Below are 18,772 nucleotides of genomic sequence, written 5' to 3'. Positions count from 1 at the left end.
TGAATATTTCTTATATTTACCTCTGGTTTTTCAGGTCTGGATGCATCCTCTATTTGCAAAGGAAGCTGTGGAGCAGACAAGGACACTACCCATAACTGTGAAACAACTAGTTCCACGTCCTGTTGACTACAACTTGCTATGTTATTGGGCACTACTGATACTTTGGCTTCGACATCGAGGATACTTTCTTTAGGTACCCTAAAAATAGAAGTCTAATAGTAATTTACGTGGATGGTCCAATAAGTACTTGGCCTCTCCGCTCGAGAACGCCACTATCGCAAAAGAAATCTACTATTGTATAATACATTCTTGATGACGGCATGTGTCAAAATCTCAGCGGAATCGAAATATTCTCCGTTTCAGACTTTCGAATCAGTACGGTTGCCGGCAAGCGGGCTTGCCATTCTGTGCATTATCATAAATAAATCCTTCAGTATTCCACAGCAGTTAACAGCGATAATCCTCTACAAGTACCTGCCTAATGCTACCTTTCACGGGAGAAACCTCCGATACCTTGGAGAGCGGCAACGTTGTCAATAAGATTCTCGTTTAGTTTGAATAGATAGAATAGAATCAAACAGAGTTTATTTAATCAAATATACAAAATTTCTCTTGTTTTTGACAAGTCAAAAGAATACCTACATTACAGTCATTACAAAATTTTGACAAAATTAATTTAAAAGTTAAATATTATAAATTATAAAGAACAGATATACAAACAGGTACTAACAAATTTAAACAATTTAACACACTCTATAAAAACGTAAAGACACGAAATAAACATAAAAACATGAAATATCGTCATAATCGACAAAAAACCCTGAACAAACTAGTACTATTATATAGAAATAGAAATAGAAATATTTATTTATCCTTTAAAGAAATTCTACAAAAATGTATAGGACAAGTCCCAGAGATGATTCTACATTGTAGAACAGTAGTTACAGGCTGAACATTGTTCAGCAACAATTTTTATAAAGGTACCTAACGCCTAACACATATAATATAACATATTTAGGCATATACAAAACAATTTATACATAAAAATAAGATAGTGGTTTATACAATATCTTCAAGAAATTCTCTTACTGAATAGTAGCATTTGGCTAATAATAAGTTTTTGATTTTATTTTTGTAACTGTTAAAAGAAGCAATCTCCTGCACTTCACCAGGAAGTTTATTGTACAATTTCATTCCCATAAATTGTAACGGGTAGTTCTTTCAGGACGACAGACTCAGTAAAACACAATTTAAAAATAAAGCAAATATATTAAAGGTAATTATATACAGTTTAAAACAAATAAAATAAAATATAATTCCATCTTCTGCAAAGGAAAAACAATATTAAACTTTATTATAGTTATCCGATCATAATAGCAACATCGAAATAATACGATAATCAATATATACAATAATAATCTCGCTACGTTAAAACAACGTAGCCTGGAGACGGCATTTCACTTCAATGCAGTCACTCGTTCCTCGCTACTACCGCCTACTGCGATAACGATTGTGGCAAGACTCCACGTCACTACGGTGGCGTCTACCTAGGCATAGTTCCGCCTCACAAACGGCGCATCTTTGCCAGGCCAGCTGAAGCTCGTTCAATACGCGAGGCATCAGCTGTTGAGCCATAGTAAGTTCAATACACGAACCATGACTGATTTTCTCATTCTCCTAGCTCGCCTTAAATATGCTCTCGATGCCCTCTCCTTCGGTTTCCCCCAGCGGTGCCGTGAAGAAGGAATGCGCAAACACGGAGACTCCATCAGTCCCCTCCGGTAACAGCAGCTCATCGCCCGCCGAGGCATCACATCGTTACACCCCCTTCTCTTTGGAAAACAAAAAAAATGTAGTATACATTTTTTTTGTGCCGTGTGTGAAACACGGCTTGGACTCATCATCGGTGTGGTCTTGGTCGGTTCTTCCTTACTTCGTAAACTGGTCCTGGATGGCTGTCAAGAAGATGCTTCCCTCTGTAGATCTTGATCGTGGTCCCCTCATATCCATTGGGACAGTGTACCAAGGCTTTTCTACAGCAAATGGTCACATTCTTCCTGCTGGCTGCATCTGCGACGGTTTACCCTTAAGGCATGTACTTTCTGTCGATTTTCTTTCACAAACTGGTCTGGGATGATTGTCAAGAAGATGTTTCCTTCTGTAGATCTTGCTCGTGGTCCCCTCAAATCCATTGGGACAGTTTACCAAGGTTTTTCTACAGTAGATGGTCACATTTTTCTTGCTGGTTTCATCTTTGACGGTTCCATTAACAATGTCATTTTTTTCGGTGATTCGTAAATTGGTCTCGGATGACTGGCTAGAAGGTGCTTCCTTCTGTAGATCTTGGGCGTGATCCCCTCAACTCCATTGGGACAGTATGCCAAGGCTTTTCTACAGCGAACGGTCGCATCTCTTCCTGCTCGTTGCATCGGCGACGTTTATTTTCGGATCATTCTCGATTTGGTTCATTTTCGGTTCCTTAATAATCTGAAAACAAAGAAGCTTAATCATCTTTGAACGGGTTTTATTTATATATCCACGACGTGGACCTGTTACTGAGTCTGTGTCTTATTATTGTTCGGGTGCTAATTTGTAACGGGTAGTTACAAACAGCGGTGCTTTTATTTTTGCTCGGGCGCCATTTTTGTAACGGGTAGTTCTTTCAGGACGACAGACTCAGTAAAACACAATTTAAAAATAAAGCAAATATATTAAAGGTAATTATATACAGTTTAAAACAAATAAAATAAAATATAATTCCATCTTCTGCAAAGGAAAAACAATATTAAACTTTATTATAGTTATCCGATCATAATAGCAACATCGAAATAATACGATAATCAATATATACAATAATAATCTCGCTACGTTAAAACAACGTAGCCTGGAGACGGCATTTCACTTCAATGCAGTCACTCGTTCCTCGCTACTACCGCCTACTGCGATAACGATTGTGGCAAGACTCCACGTCACTACGGTGGCGTCTACCTAGGCATAGTTCCGCCTCACAAACGGCGCATCTTTGCCAGGCCAGCTGAAGCTCGTTCAATACGCGAGGCATCAGCTGTTGAGCCATAGTAAGTTCAATACACGAACCATGACTGATTTTCTCATTCTCCTAGCTCGCCTTAAATATGCTCTCGATGCCCTCTCCTTCGGTTTCCCCCAGCGGTGCCGTGAAGAAGGAATGCGCAAACACGGAGACTCCATCAGTCCCCTCCGGTAACAGCAGCTCATCGCCCGCCGAGGCATCACATCGTTACAAAATTTAAAACTATTTTCTAATCTTGATGTTTTATACTGGGGTATTCGGAGCTTATTAGAATTTCTTGTATGGTAATCATGTCGATGAGCATTAGTTTCAATTGATTGAAATTTTCTTTGACAAACAGAAGAGTGTGGTAAATGTACAGACTATAGAATGACAAGATTTTGTATTTTATAAACGTTGGTTTACAAGTTTCCCGAAATTTTAGCCCGAATATTTTTCGAATAATTTTTTTCAGAGTTACAAAAATTTTACAGCTGTCAATAGAATTTCCCCACAGTAGTATGTATATAAAAGCGGTACCTAAATACTCTGTCTTTGTGTAAAAATAATGTTTTAAAAAGTGTGATTTTATTTTAGTTTTAAACGACTGTAAATGAAGACTTTTTAAATCATCTGGCAAAAAATTGTACAAACTAACATCAGTTGAGTTTGTTATACTTTTTGTCAACCTAAAACGTTGTGCTCTAATAGCATCTCTCGATCTTGTATGGTAATCATGGAAGTTGGACTTTATGTTAAACTTACTTTTGTTGGAATGAATTTCAATCAGCATCTCATATATATAGAGTGAAGGTAATGACATAATACCTAACTCCTGAAATAAAGGTTTACAGTGTTCCCTATACTCTGCTCCTGCAAGTATCCTCACTACTTTTGTAATTTAAAAATTCTGTCTGCGTAACAAGAGCCACCCCAAACAGTTATTCCGTACTTTAAATGGCTATGGAACAGTGCATAGTAGATCATTCTAAGGGTACTTTTAGGGATCATAAAAACTAAGTCGCGTATCAAAAATATAGTTGTAGCAAGTTTAGAACTTAAGTGGTCTGTATGAGCACTCCAAGTCCAAATTATCATCGAGGAAAATTCCTAAGAGTTTAACACTATTTCCTAAGATATACTTCCGATCAGAACTAAACATCAAATTCTGATATTTGTCTTCATTGAGCTTCAGACCATTGTGCAAAAACCAGTTTTTTGATTTCTGAGTATCACTATCTATTTTAATTTTCAAATTATGCTGATTAATGTCAGTATTTATGAGAGCGGTATCATCTGCAAAGCACACACATTTTATGGGAAAAGTGTAGTGAAATAGATCGTTCAGATAAATAAGAAACAAAGTGGGTCCTAGTATTGAACCTTGAGGAACCCCATATTCGACCGTGTTAAAATCAGAATAGTTATTATTAAGAAAAACTACCTGTTTTCTATTTGTTAAATAAGATTTAAACAGATTGAGAGTGGTTCCCCTTATACCATATTTATGCATTTTTTCCAACAGTAATTTATGCGAAACACAGTCAAAAGCTTTGGATAAATCACACAATGTCAAAGACACGAAATGACCTTCCTCCAAGCCGTCGACTATATCACTCACAATTTTTTGTATAGCTTGTGTAGTGCTGCACTTTTTTCTAAAGCCTTATTGATTACAGTCAAGTAGGTATTTTGTGAAATTGAAAATGGTCATTCATTTTTAGGTATTTTGTGTTTATCTAGATATTCTATCAAACGAATATTAAGAATGCTTTAAAAAAATTTACCGAAAGACCTTAAAGACCCCTTTTGAATAGTGGTAACACTTTTGTTACTTTTAGTACATCTGGGAAAATCCCCTCAATAAGGCAATTATTATAAAGTAAAACTAATTTGTCAATAACAATATCAATAGTTTCAACAATTATTTTTTTGTTTAAGAAATAAAAATCTGTACAATGTGAATTTTTCAAGCCACGCAAAACATTTCTGATTTCAATATCAGTAACAGGTAGTAAACATAAAGAGTGTCAAGGAGATTGTAAATCTTTCAAAATATCTATAGCTACATTTTCATTTGTAGAACTAAAGAACTAAATTTGTAGAACCTCTTATATTTTTAGCTACTGAAGTAAAGTAATTATTGAAATCGTTTGATGAGATCATACTAGAAACAACTTTTTTATTTTGAACTTTATTTCTGTGATAGTTTATAACTTTCCAACTGTCACGAGATATATTTTCAGAATTTGCAACTACTAATTACTAATGCAACTTTCACCGGAAATTTTAAATTTATTATTTAATTTTTATCGCGTAATATTTACAACGCAAAAAAGTAATTAAATTTTAATCGATTTTTTAAAGATTTTGCTAATCATTTTGACGTTCTATTGATGAAATATTAATTTCTTACTTCGGATACCAAAGTTCTTGGTTTAAGAGTTTTAAAGCTCCACGTAAATATATAACAACTATAAATCGACTAAGTTTTAGGCATGCTTGCTATCCAAGTCATTTATATAAAATAAATGTGATTGAAGATGATAATTGTAAACATTGCGGAAAACAGGGTGATCTTGATCATATCTTTTTTGAATGTACTAAGTTTCAACAGCATTCAAACTCTCTCTATGAAAATTTAATCAAACTTAATATGCATGCACCATTCAATATCCTGTCTCTGTTGGCTACAGGCGCACAACAAATATATAATATCATTATAGATTTCTTGTCAGATACACACACAGTCCTATAAGATTTGTACGTTGGAGTGAAATTTTTTATGATTTATGTTCAGATTTGCATCCTTTTATCATAAATGTTATATCAGTTTATCAGAAATCCATCATTGTTTTTATTGTATTATTATTGTATTGTGTTATTTATTGTATTAGTATATTGATTGTGTTTAATTTTGTATTAGGGATAGGATTGTATATTCTTTATTGCAACTGGCTGAATGACTAACGTCTATGCCATTAAATAAAAAAAAAATACTTCGGATACCTTCACAATTATCTTGTGGATGGCGCTTAGATTAATTTATAATTACATATTACGAAATATTAAAAAAACTTCAGTATTTACAACGTAAGTATATTTAAGGTAAAAATGTATACCACAGCTTTGACCAACTAATATTTTTTCCTATTAATGTTTTTAATTTCAATGTTTTAAATGAATCACTTTGACATTTATGTCAAATTTCCAGAAAAAGTTCACTGACTTGTCACTAATGACGCTCACGAACTTTTAAATATTCCCTCTACGTACATACGAGCTTACAGCGTATAGTTGTTTTGTTTTCACAGCGTGTGAAAGTGAGTGTATTTGAGGATTTTAGAAAAATAAAAAAGAACAATATCGATCATTGATTTAAAACTTGGTTTTGAAAGGGAAATCGAGCAGCTAAATCAATGATGTTAAGAATGCCGTGTACGGTGACTCTTCTCCTTCGATGGCGAACATCAAAAATTGGTTTAACAAGTTGTAACAGGGTAACACGTCGGTTTTTGATAAGTCATGGTCAGATGCCCTGGAAACGGATACTAGAGAGGATAATGTGAAAAAATCCACGATCTCGTACATATTGGCAGACCGCCGACTGAAGATGCGCGAAATAGCTGAGGCAGTAGGCATCTCAAAAGATTGCGTGGGTCATATTCTGTTTTGTTTTGTTTTTTGAAGATATTCTTCTTTATGATTAATTATTTATATGGGAAATAAGCTATCACAGGTTTTTATTTATGGTATTTATTTTTTATTTAGTTTTTATTTTTTTATCACAGGATAGTATCACAGGTTTTTCCTGGTTTTCCCTTGTGATTTACTATGAAGTCTCTAACGCGAGAATTTTACTGTCGTTGCATTTGGTTGTCTTTTTAAAGACATATCACATGCTATAATTTTTTATGACGGATATTCTTGAGTTGGGGTTAATTTCATGTAATCGAATGAACTATCTTTCAGTAAGTCGTCCCAGGAACGCAACTCATAAATATTGGCAATATCATTTTAAAGTCTTCTACTTTAAAATGTATAATATATGTCTGAATTGCCAATATAAATGAGTGAGATTAAATAAATTATTAGAAGAATTTTTTTGCTTAGCAACAACACTTTAGTTTATTTTAGTAATATTTTGTATTTTGACAACGGCACCCGATTTGGGCGTCGAAACGTTAATAAAATTATTTTTTTCATTTTAATTGTGGCTTATTTCCCATATAAATAATTAATCATAAAAATGTCACAAGGAAATAGCTTCAGAACAACATTCTTCTTTAGCGGCGAATCGATTGAGGGTAAAATTGTACTTTTACCGCGCGCCTGCGCACACTGACAGTATGTAGTTTTGACATTCATTGCTCATTGCTAATCTTTCAAGATAGGTATGTATGTATCTGTAACCGTGCAAATAAGTCATTAAAAGAATATATTAGTGGTTTTAGGAAATGTATTATTTATTATAATTCTTGTGTTTTTAGATTAATAAAATATTATGTAAGCATAACATTTTTACACTATATGTCGTGTGCCGTGTTGTGTAATTATATCCGAAACTTACATGTCTATTTCTAGTGCCTCGATGGAGTAGTTAGAAATGCGTTAGCACTGACACTGGAAGGTTGCGGGTTCAATTCCCGGGCGGTTCATTTTTTTTTTTTATTTTTGGTTGTTTTAATAAAAATTTTTTGAAAGTGGTAGATAAAAAAGTTAGTTTGATTTTAAAAAAAAAATACAAATAACCTTTTAAGTATATTTACTTCGTTTAAATTACCTATTATATAATAGAAGAATATCTTCTTACGTGCGTACATAGTACACACACATTCTTTTTTATTTCCACGGGACAAGCCCAATACAGTTACACTTTTTTACAAATTTTGGAACAATTTAGTATTCTAAATATAAGTCATATATAACACATACAATATAATAGTTAAAATAGTTAAAAGAAATAAATTACATACAGAACAAATTAGAAACAGACTGGTAAAGGTGGACATAACAAAACAATTACGAGGCAATATTAATTTGTTGCAAGTCGCGTATAAATTGGTTAGGTGTGGAACTAAAATTAAGCCTCTCAGTATTTTAATTTGCTAGATGTAACATTCTAGTTATAGGTTCATTGAGGCCATAATTACATCGATGAAATGGTACATGAAAAGTGGTTTCAACTGCATTTCGAGTACTGTATGAAGGAACTTTAAAACCAACCTTAGACAATAAATAATTACTATTTGCTGTACCATTTAACAAACTATACAGAATTTTCAAATGATGGTGATAACGACGTTCTTCCAGGGTATTGATATTTATAAATGCTCTAATTTCGTCATAACTGTAAAACCTGCTACTTCCATTAATAGCTCTAATTTTAAATCCCAAAAACCTAAGGAATTTATTTTGAACTTTTTCAATTTTTCCTACGTAAACATTATAGTAAGGTGACCAAATACTACAACAGTATTCCAAGTGAGGTCTAACAAGAGAACAGTATAACAATTTTAGGGTATTGGGACTTTTAAAATCATAGCAGTTTCGTTTCATGAAGCCAAGCATCTGTAATGCCTTTGAAATAATAGAATCGATATGATCTGCGAATTTTAGCGATTTGTCAAACATTATTCCAAGATCTCTTATTGTATTAACACAATCTAGTGGTGTGTTATCAAGTTTATATTCAAACGGAATGTACGTTCTACCTTGATAAAAACTAATTTTATGACACTTTTTGACATTTAGCTCCATTTCATTTTCTTTACACCAATCCTGTATTTTATTTAATTGAAATTGCAGATTTTCGGAATCGTCAGGACTAGATATTTTCGAAAAGATTTTTAAATCATCCGCAAACAAAAGCTTATCACAGTTTATATCTGAAATATCATTTATAAATATAATAAATAATAGCGGACCCAGATGTGAACCCTGAGGGACACCAGAACTGACAACTACATCCTGAGATAGACAATCCTGGATCCTTACTGCTTGGCGCCTTCCTATTAGGTAGCTTTCCAGCCATTCAAGCAGTTGCCCATTTACTCCAGCAGCTTCTAATTTAGACAATAGGATGTTATGACTTACCCTGTCAAATGCCTTGGAGAAGTCTGTATAAATAGAATCAATTTGATACCCACCCTCCAAAGCATTCGACAACGCATCCAAATAGCAAAGAAGATTTAATTCCGATGATTTGTGTTTCTGAAAATGCTGTGAAATGTTTTCTGCGTGAAATTTTGTGCATGAGAAAGCTGCCGGCGCGATGGGAGACGCACTTGCTCACTCAGGACAACAAGTGCAGCCATGAGACTACTCCAGAGCAGTGTTTGAGACCGTTCAAGCATAATGCGAAGGAGTTTCTATTCACAGGATTATTTCACAACCGTATACACCAAAGACCAAGCAAAGCGAAACAGTGGACAGTCACCCCACGAACATCTTCCGAAGAAGTCGAACAATGCCCTTTCGGCCGCAAAGGTGATGGCCACCGTTTGCTGGGATTCACAACGTGTAATTTATATCAACTCTCTGGAAAAGAACAAAATTTACACAGGACTTTACTATGCCGAATTATTGGACCGATTCGACGCCGTAGTTTCCAGATTTGAGCCTATGCGACTTCTTTTTCTTTCCAAATTTGAAAAATCTGGGCAGACATGTAAGTCGAATAAAGAGTTCATCACCGCGACGGAAGCGTACTTTGCAGACCTCGAGAAATGATATTTTTCAGACGGGTTAAAGAAGTTGAAGCATCGGTGTGTCAAGTGTGTCAAGCTAGAGGGAGACTTTGTTTAGATTAGACATACATAAGCACTTTACCCAAAATGTTCGTTTTTCTGTTGTAGGCTAAGTACTTATCGGAGCGCCCTAGTATAAAATATTATCTATGGTACAAAATGCAAACTTTTTAAGTTTGTTAATACGAGAAATAAATTGGTTTATAGTTATAGAATGCAGGGTGCATATTATACAAGACGATCTGTCATAATCTTAAACATAGACAGGGTTACGGCAGGGAGATGTGCTGGCTTTAATATAGCTTTAAAAAGACTATAAAAGATGCAGATTTACACAATAGTTAACGCTGCACAAAGTATGGCCCTAAGAAAACCAAAACCAGCGGCGTACGACAGGGGAAAATGAATGGTTGACCCTTCCCAAATTCTACGCCTTCTATGAAACTGCTCTTTTAGCATAATTTTTAGATTCTCCAATACTTTCTATACAAATAATATAATCTTTATTCGTAACGATAAAGTCATTAGTTTTTGAGATATTTGAAGTTAAAAATGAAAAGGCACACTTATTTTGATTAATGTATTATGCTCCTTCGTTTTTTGCTTCAAATATCTCGAAAACTAATGGCTTTATCGTTACGAATGAAGAGTATGTTTTTTACATAGAAAGTACTGGAGAATAAAAAAATTGCACTAAAATAGCAATTCCGTCAGTGGCGTAGAATTTGGGAAGGGCCAAACATTCACGTTCTCCCGTCGTACGCATCTGGTAGTAGCCAGAAACGTTTGTTTAAGAGCACGCAGTAGCGATCAACAGGTAGCAACAAACGCGGTCCAAGATTGCGAAAGTTCTGCGAACTTTCAAAAGTGAGGCAACAGTGCGTCGTAATTCGACACTGACAGTGACGTTTATACTATCAGAAACAATAATTTTTATACACATAGGCGTGAAATGTTGCCAAGTCAGTGACGTTCGATTTCAGTCAGTAACGTTCAATGTGACACAAAATCTAGGCACGGGATAAAAAAGATTATTTGAAGAAAGTGTATTTTTTGTCTTTCTTAATGGCGGTACAGGCTCCTTTTTTCAATATTTTATTTAGTTATAGAGTAATTTCCACATACTAACATATTTCTAAAATTGGGCTCTGTACCGCCATTCTTTATTATATTACGAATACGTGTGCCAAATATCTCGACAAAATATTCAAAATTAGATTGGAACGCGTTTGTTGCTACCTGTTGATCGCTACTGTTTGCTCTTAACATAATTTAGTAGATTGAACAATACCAGCACCACTTACCAAATTTCGTGTTGATGCCCCATGCCTGTCAGGAAATATTCAAAAATAAATAAAATAAAAGTTTAACTTTGACACCCTGTATTTCGGTTATTATCAACTTTTGTACTAAGGTATGTTAGCTTAAATCGACCTATTTTAAGCTCAGGAATCTAAGGTTAAGTTATCGCCCATTCTTTACCAAACACCCTGTATAGAACACCCATCCTACTAGTTGCGAAAAATTGTCTAAAAATATGTTTTTTCTTGTTGAAAAATGAACATATTCACTCGCAAATAACTCGAAAAGTTTCACTTTTTTGAGTGAAGAAACTCTGTAGAACAAAAGTTGCTTAAAATGAGTCAGTTAATCCAATTCCGGTCTTATTTTGAACATGTGTTTTTTCACCCCCGACAAGGGGTGAAACTCACCACAGGGAGAAATCGCACACCGGCACAATATCACTTTTTGTAACATGTTAGCTATGTGTATGACAGTTAGCTATGTGATGTGACATGTTAGCTATGCTGCGGTCCTCAAATAAAACGCGGTATGTGCAGCAAACTTAAAACCGAGAAATCGGCTCTTAAAGTTTTTTTCTCAGCACTCTTTATGCACATACGGCATATTCTAATTGGTTTACTTTGGTAGTAAATAAAATGATACGGCTTTCAAACATTCATCATCATCATCATCACGTACCGCTACAACCCTGGGTGGGTCCTGGCTGGCTGTACAACTTTCTTCCAATCTGTTCGGTCTTCCATCAACCTATGGTCAAATGGAATGTTCATTTTTCGGAGATCTGCTTGGATATTATCTCTCCATCGCATTCTGGGACGTCCGAGTGGTCTTTTGCCTGTAGGAATCTCCTCCCATACCAGTCTTACAAGTCTCTCGTTATGAAGTCTGTGCACGTGGCCTGCCCATCTTAGTCGCTGTGATTTAATTTCTTGGACAATATAGAGCAGCGTTTCCCAAACTTATTTTTCAGTGGTCCGGTTATTTTTGTGCTTATCCTTCGTGACCCACTATTTACATACTACATGGTGTGTGTAAGTGTATGTGTGAATGCGAGGTGGGAGGTGCTAGGTGCGAGGTGGGAGGTGCTAGGTGCGAGGTGCGCGGTGCGTGGTGCGAGGTTCGTGGTGCGGGGTGAGAAGTGCGAGGTGCGATGTGCGAGGTGCGTGTGAGTGTATGTGTGTGTCTCACACTTATAAGTCTTAACAAAAGGAATTAGAAACTTTATCGCTTTTTCTGCTAAAACTGGGTACTCCTGGCGGCGAGGCAGCCAAAAATTTATCAGTGCCCTATCACACGATAGTTTAATTACTAACTCAATATCTAAATCCAGAAGTCCTGTCTCGTATTCTACGTCCATTGGAAATATATTCCTTATCGATGCTTTTTTGCTGTGGATGGGGGGAAAATATTTCTCCAGATTTGCCTCCAGTTCTAGCAGGTGCTCGTTGAAAGCCGCTGAAATCTCATCCGGCAATGATTTCACGTTATTTTTTTTGTAGTTCTGTTAGCTTTGTAATTTCCTGCTTCCGCGCGACGGGTCCACAAATTAAGTTTTTTTTGTTGCAGCTTCCACCTTCTCTTGTACTTTAAATACAGTTAATTGCTACCTTGTAATGTTATATTTAGGTTGTTTAAGAAGTCAACAATACCACAAACATAGGCTACCTTGACTAACCAATTCACATCATGAAAACTGTCTTTAAATTGAAATATTGCATCCCTAGACTTTGGTGGATGTTGTTCTAAGAATAGTGAAATTTCTTCCATTAATTCAATAAGTCTTTTTAAAACATATTCCCTTTTGGTAGCCAACGCACTTCGCAGTGTAAAAAGTGTTCATGTTCACTTAACGATCTGAAGCGGCGAGGCGAGGCGACCCGGCATTTTGCTTTCGTGGCCCAGTACTGGGTCGCGACCCACCGTTTGGGAAACGCTGATATAGAGTGCTTTTAATTCGAAGTTGGTTCTGATCCTATACTGGTTTGTGTTAATGTCGTGGTGAAGTCCGAAAATGTTTCTAAGTATTTTTCGTTCAAAACGTCTGAGCTTTTCTTCGTTTGATTTGGTCATGGTCCACGTTTCGCAACCATATGTTAGTACAGGTCTGACAATGGATTTATAGATTTTGATCTTGGAACTTCTTGTAAGATTTTTTGATTTTATAAGCTTATCCAGTGCGAATAGACAACGATTTGCTGATTGGATTCTGTCTATTATTTCTTCAGTAACATCGTTGTCAGCTGTGATTACGGCCCCCAGATACTTAAAACGTTGTACTCTTTCGAAATTGAAGGTGTTGACCGTCACATTTTGCCATATCCTGTCTCTTCGTGTCGTTCTATTAATACACATATATTTCGTCTTCTCTTCATTAATCCTCAGCCCTACTTCGCTTGTTGCTCCTTCCACCTTGTTGAAAATGGCTTTTGTGGATAGGATGGAGTCTCCAATGAGACACTGCAGAAGCATAAATAAGGTTACAAGGAAACCACAAATAGCAAAAAGTCGATTTTCAATTTTCTTGCTGATACCGCGTTTTAATTGAGGACGGCAGTATGGATATGCAATATTTTACCATGAGTGAATGAACCAGACCAAGTAGAAGACCTGCAATAACAATTACGCCATATTTAACAAGTAAAATAGAACCACAGTATTGTTAATCGGCTTAATTATCCTTTATGTAGATATATAAAAATGTTTACTCATTTGTTTAATAAATATAACAATTGGCCAATTAACTTAATTACACTTCCCTTAGTTTTTCCTCATTTGTTCAAACATAACATTATATTTGCTATTTTTAACAAATACTTAAATACACATATCACACATTTGGAGTTTAACTGTTGAAGAATCTCTATTTCCACCGCTAATTATAAAAAATGGAAGCTTAATATATAAATATTCTATGCTAAATTATTGAAAAATTTTTCAAACCAGACAGTACATTAATGACTTACGAATTTATTGTAGGTTTGCACATTTTTCGTGGATAAATTTAGAGCATTTTGATCATCTTAAGTGATTTTTTTAAATTATTATTCTCACTGGTTTTATTAAATAAATTTACCTATTCTGTAACTATAAAGCAACTTATTTCCGTGTTAATAATTCCACATAATTGCGACGTCGTCGGGAGAATTCGGGACACGATACAATTATTATATGAAAAGGGAATATCACTGGATTTAGTGGAAACCATTGAGAATATATATAAAGATAACATAGCTATGGTAAGATGTAAAGGAAAATATCGCAACCTATCAAGTATGAAAGCTGAGCCCATTAATATTTAATCTGATAATGGATAAAATCATTAAGAGTTAAAAAAATAAGAGGATATAGAATGGGAGAAAAGGAAATAATAAAGATAATATATGCTATGTTGACGACGTCATAATAACAGCCGAAAATGAAGGTGACCTACAAAGATTAATTAAAGAATTCAAAGACACAGTGCTCCTATATGTAAAACATGGTGATTTCAAGAGAGAAAACTAAATCGATAGTGATATCAGCGGAACGGAGATGTAAACTTGTAAACTGGTCATAAAAAACAAAATAATAGGACAAGTGACGGAAACGGAATACTTGGGAATAAAACTGTCAAACTACGGAAATGTGGAAGAAGAAGTACAAAAACAAGTGAACATGGCGAACAAAGCAGCAGGATGTCTCAACAATACAATCTGGTGAAACAAATACCTCACAAAGGAAACGAAAACTAGGATATATAAATCAACAATAAGACAGATAATGATGTACACAGCGGAAACAAGAGCAGATGCAGTGAAAATAAAAAGACTGCTGGAAACAGCAGAAGTGAAAGTCTTATGAAAAATAACAAACCAAACTCTAAAAGACAGAGTAAGAAATGAGGAAATACGAGAGAGATGTGGTGTAGAGGAAATAAACATGTGGACCAAAAGAAGAAAAATAGAATGGAATTAACACATAGAAAGAACGACAGAAAATACGAATACCAAGAGACAAATCGACAAGTGGAAGAAGATCATTGGGACAACCAAGGAAAAGATGGTCAGACAATATCAATTGAGGCTAAAAACCAAAGTAAAACAGGCATGAGCCTATTTATAAAGCAGGAACAAGAAGAATAATTTTGACGTCCTGGACCAAAAGCATTAATATAATAATAACATATTTTACTCACCCACTTGAAAATTTAACCATAGATTTTGAAACGACGTCTGAGACATTTAAAATGGCTTGCACAGTAAATTCTTTTTGTCTCAGAACAATAAAGCATTGTTTTCCTCTTGATCTTGAAGTATGTAACCTTGCTCTTATCCATACAGTTTTTCCAGACACGGATTTATTTAGGTCACTTACTGAGGTGAAAGTCCTCTCGTTGTGCTTAGTTTCTGATTTTATAAGGGGAAGATTTCCATATTTTCCAACTGATATGTCAACTGAAAAAAAAGTTTTTTTTTCTAAAAATGTATTTACTTATAAGATGATATTAAATTTATTTTAACATATTCATAAATGATATACACCACTGCTTCCAGCACAGTTCACGTCTTCTCTTTGCAGGTGATCTAAAATTCTATACAATTAAAATATCTATCTCAATATTAATTAATGACTTATTAATCTCCAACATGATCTAGATCGGTTGAGTGAGTCAGTGGCGTAACAAACTCTGTCGGGCCCCCCCCCGCAGAATTGGAAATGGGGCCCCTTTAAAAAATTACTAAATGCGACATGTGTAACAAATACCTATATGTGTTACAGCCCAGTAAATCAACGTAAAATATGGCGATACCGTGTAATTTTCAGTGTCACCACCGAAGTGGTCAACTCAAGACTTTTCGAGTTATTTATGAGTAAAAATGTTTATTGTTCAACAAAAAAACCACGTTTTTAGGCGATTTTTCGCAAATAGTTCAAAGAGTAAGTATTCGATTGAAAAGAATATTGTTAGCAAAAATGTATCTAGCTTATTGTAGCTCATGAAGAGTTTTTTTTTATTCGTCGAATTCCAAATCGAATATTTCAACGTGAAATAACCAAAAAATGAAATACTGTTCGGGGAAACTCATTAGAACTTTTTTAAAGTGTTTAAAAGAAGCTTTACTTTTTACACAAGTTTCTAGCATCAAAACTAAGCCAGTTACGCTCAAAATACAGTTAATCCCATTTTTTGGTAAAAAATTGTGAACATATTCCCCTATTTAGCACACCAAATGAAACTAATTATTATCGCCTTACAAATTACATACCTAACTTTTTTATACGACCTCTAAGTTTCACCGGTTCAAAGTGCTTATTTTTAAAAGGGTTTTAGTTGAAGGGCTTGAACGAGTCACTAATCACGAGTATATGCAAATTTTAAACAGCCATGTCTTAACCAATTTTTGTGTTACAGAAAAACAAAATAAAGCCAAAATATTTATAAAAGCAAGACCTACCAACATTTCTTTACTCTTTGAGATTTTTCGTAGCACTAATACTATTTAGGTTATTTTGAAAAAAAAGGCATTTTTTCAAAATAATTTTTTTTTTAAATTCCTTCAAAAATAAGAACTTTGAACCGGTCAAACTTACAGATAATATAAACAATAAATATTTAAAGTAAATGGTAAAGCCCTAATGATAAATTTTATTTGGGGTGCAAAATAGGGGCATATTTTCACGATTTTTTTTTTCACCAAAAAAGGGGCCAACTTTATTTTGAGCGTAACTCGTATAGTTTTGGTGCTAGAAACTTTTATTAGAAATAAAAATAAAGCTTTTTTTGAACATTTAAAAAAAGTTTTAAGAGTTTTTCCCGCAAATTGCTTCATTTTTTGGTTATTTCAGATTGAAATGTTCGATTTGGAATTGGACAAATAAGAATAATTTTTCATGAGCTTCAACTGTGCTTTTACTGTGTCGATAGACTTCATGAATAAGTACATAATTTTCTGTATCTTATAAGCTACAAATATTTTTTCGATATCTAATATTTAATTCGATAAATACTAATTTTTGAGATATTTGCGAAAAACCCATCTGAAAACGTTGTTTTTTTTTTAAATAACCATTTTCGCTCGCAAATGACTTGAAGAGTATTAGCATAGAGAAAGAAACTCTATAGAACAAAAGTTGCTTATAATTAGTCAATTTATACATTTCCGGACGTATTTTAAACGTATGTTTTTCACCTCAAGGAGGGGTGTCACCCCCGAAGTAAAAGCAACCAACGGCATAAATCCAACTTTGAAGTGGAGTGTAACTAGAACCTAAATCCAAATTGTCAAGCAAATACGTCCGTCGCGACGCTGATAATTTCACTCCAAAACTGTCATTTACTTAGCTATTGGTGTATTCATGCATTGTTTATGGCGACTTACATCATCTTTCATCTTTATTGGTATAGAATAAAATAGAACAAAAATTACTAAATGATTACATTAGTATTATTCTATGAGATGAACAACTTTCTTCGTGCACTATCTACTACCAGCGAATATATCTACAATTTTATTAATTCGGATGGACAACTTCATTTTCAATACTGCACTGCTTAAAAAACGTATGTATGCAAATAATATAACAAAACATTTTTACATATATTAGACAACAAGATGGGGCCCTTGACATATTGGGGCCCCCCGTAAGTTTCATGCTGCGGGGGCCTCTGTTACGCCTCTGGATAATTGTATCGAAATACTAAACGCAGGTAAAGATTAAAGAGAAAACCCAATTCTAGATTTAGAAAGATAGATAGATATTGTTCTAAAATTCGGCAAATTGCAATTCTCAAATCTTTCAATAGTCACGTACAAAGCATTATAGTTTATTGTCGTTACCATAAAATTTCGGTAGGCCGGAAGGGATTAAATTTCTAGATATTAGATATTATGAGATGATTCACTTGGCAAATACGTCTATTTAGAAATTTACGTTTTTAATTTTAAACACACAACATAAAATAATATAACAATAACAGATTTTTACATAATATCAGATAACAAGACAGGCAGAGGAGGAATATAGAATGCTAAGGAGGGAAGAGAAGACAATACACCGCAGAAAGAAAAGAGAACACATAGAAAAAGAACTCCAAGAATTAAATAAACCAACAGAAACCAGAAAATTCTACCAAAAACTTAACAAAAGCAGAAAAGAATTTAAACCAAGAACAATGATGTGCAGGGACAAAGAAGGAGATATAGTAACTCAGCAGAGTGGAATACTGCAAAGATGGACTGAATTCTTCAAAGAAAAGTTTGAACAAAACGGAGATCCACTATACGATGAAATTATACTGGATCAAACAGATACCAGAGAAACAACCCCCCCTTCAGTAGCTGAAATGCAAGAAGCAGTTACCAGACTGAAAAACAAGTCACCTGGATTGGACAACATTAGCGCAGAATTAATAAAAGAAGGCGGAGACTCCCTATTAAATGCGATACACGAACTTATAGTGAACATATGGAATAATAAACAACTGCCACAAGCAGTTGGATTACTCCGGAATACCGGAGTAATCATTCCACTACATAAAAAGGGAGATCAACTTCAATGTAAAAACTACCGAGCAATAACGCTACTGACTGTGGCATATAAAATACTGTCAAATATTGTGTATGAGCGATTGAGACCATATGCGGAACAAATAGTTGGGGGATATCAATGTGGTTTCTGCAGGCAGAAGTCCACAATAGATCAGATC

The 18,772-nt window shown here is 34.6% G+C and overlaps 1 protein-coding gene across 2 annotated transcripts in view; it reads right to left on the bottom strand.

Annotated features, from left to right (window-relative positions):
- Window positions 1–18,772, bottom strand: part of LOC114342301 (aspartate--tRNA ligase, cytoplasmic) — a 51,784-nt gene that overhangs the window by 24,815 nt on the left and 8,197 nt on the right. For both annotated transcript variants that reach the window (XM_028293103.2, XM_028293102.2), the window contains 2 exons: window positions 15,260–15,518; window positions 21–198 (listed from right to left, as the gene is read on the bottom strand). In XM_028293103.2, coding sequence (XP_028148904.1) covers window positions 21–198; window positions 15,260–15,518 — 437 coding nt within the window. The remainder of the gene's footprint in view (window positions 1–20; window positions 199–15,259; window positions 15,519–18,772) is intronic.

This window comes from Diabrotica virgifera, chromosome 8 (assembly GCF_917563875.1).
Source record: "Diabrotica virgifera virgifera chromosome 8, PGI_DIABVI_V3a".
Lineage (NCBI taxonomy): Eukaryota > Metazoa > Arthropoda > Insecta > Coleoptera > Chrysomelidae > Diabrotica > Diabrotica virgifera.
The sequence above is the reverse complement of the archived record's forward strand: the minus strand, read 5'-3'. Positions and strand labels throughout refer to the sequence as shown.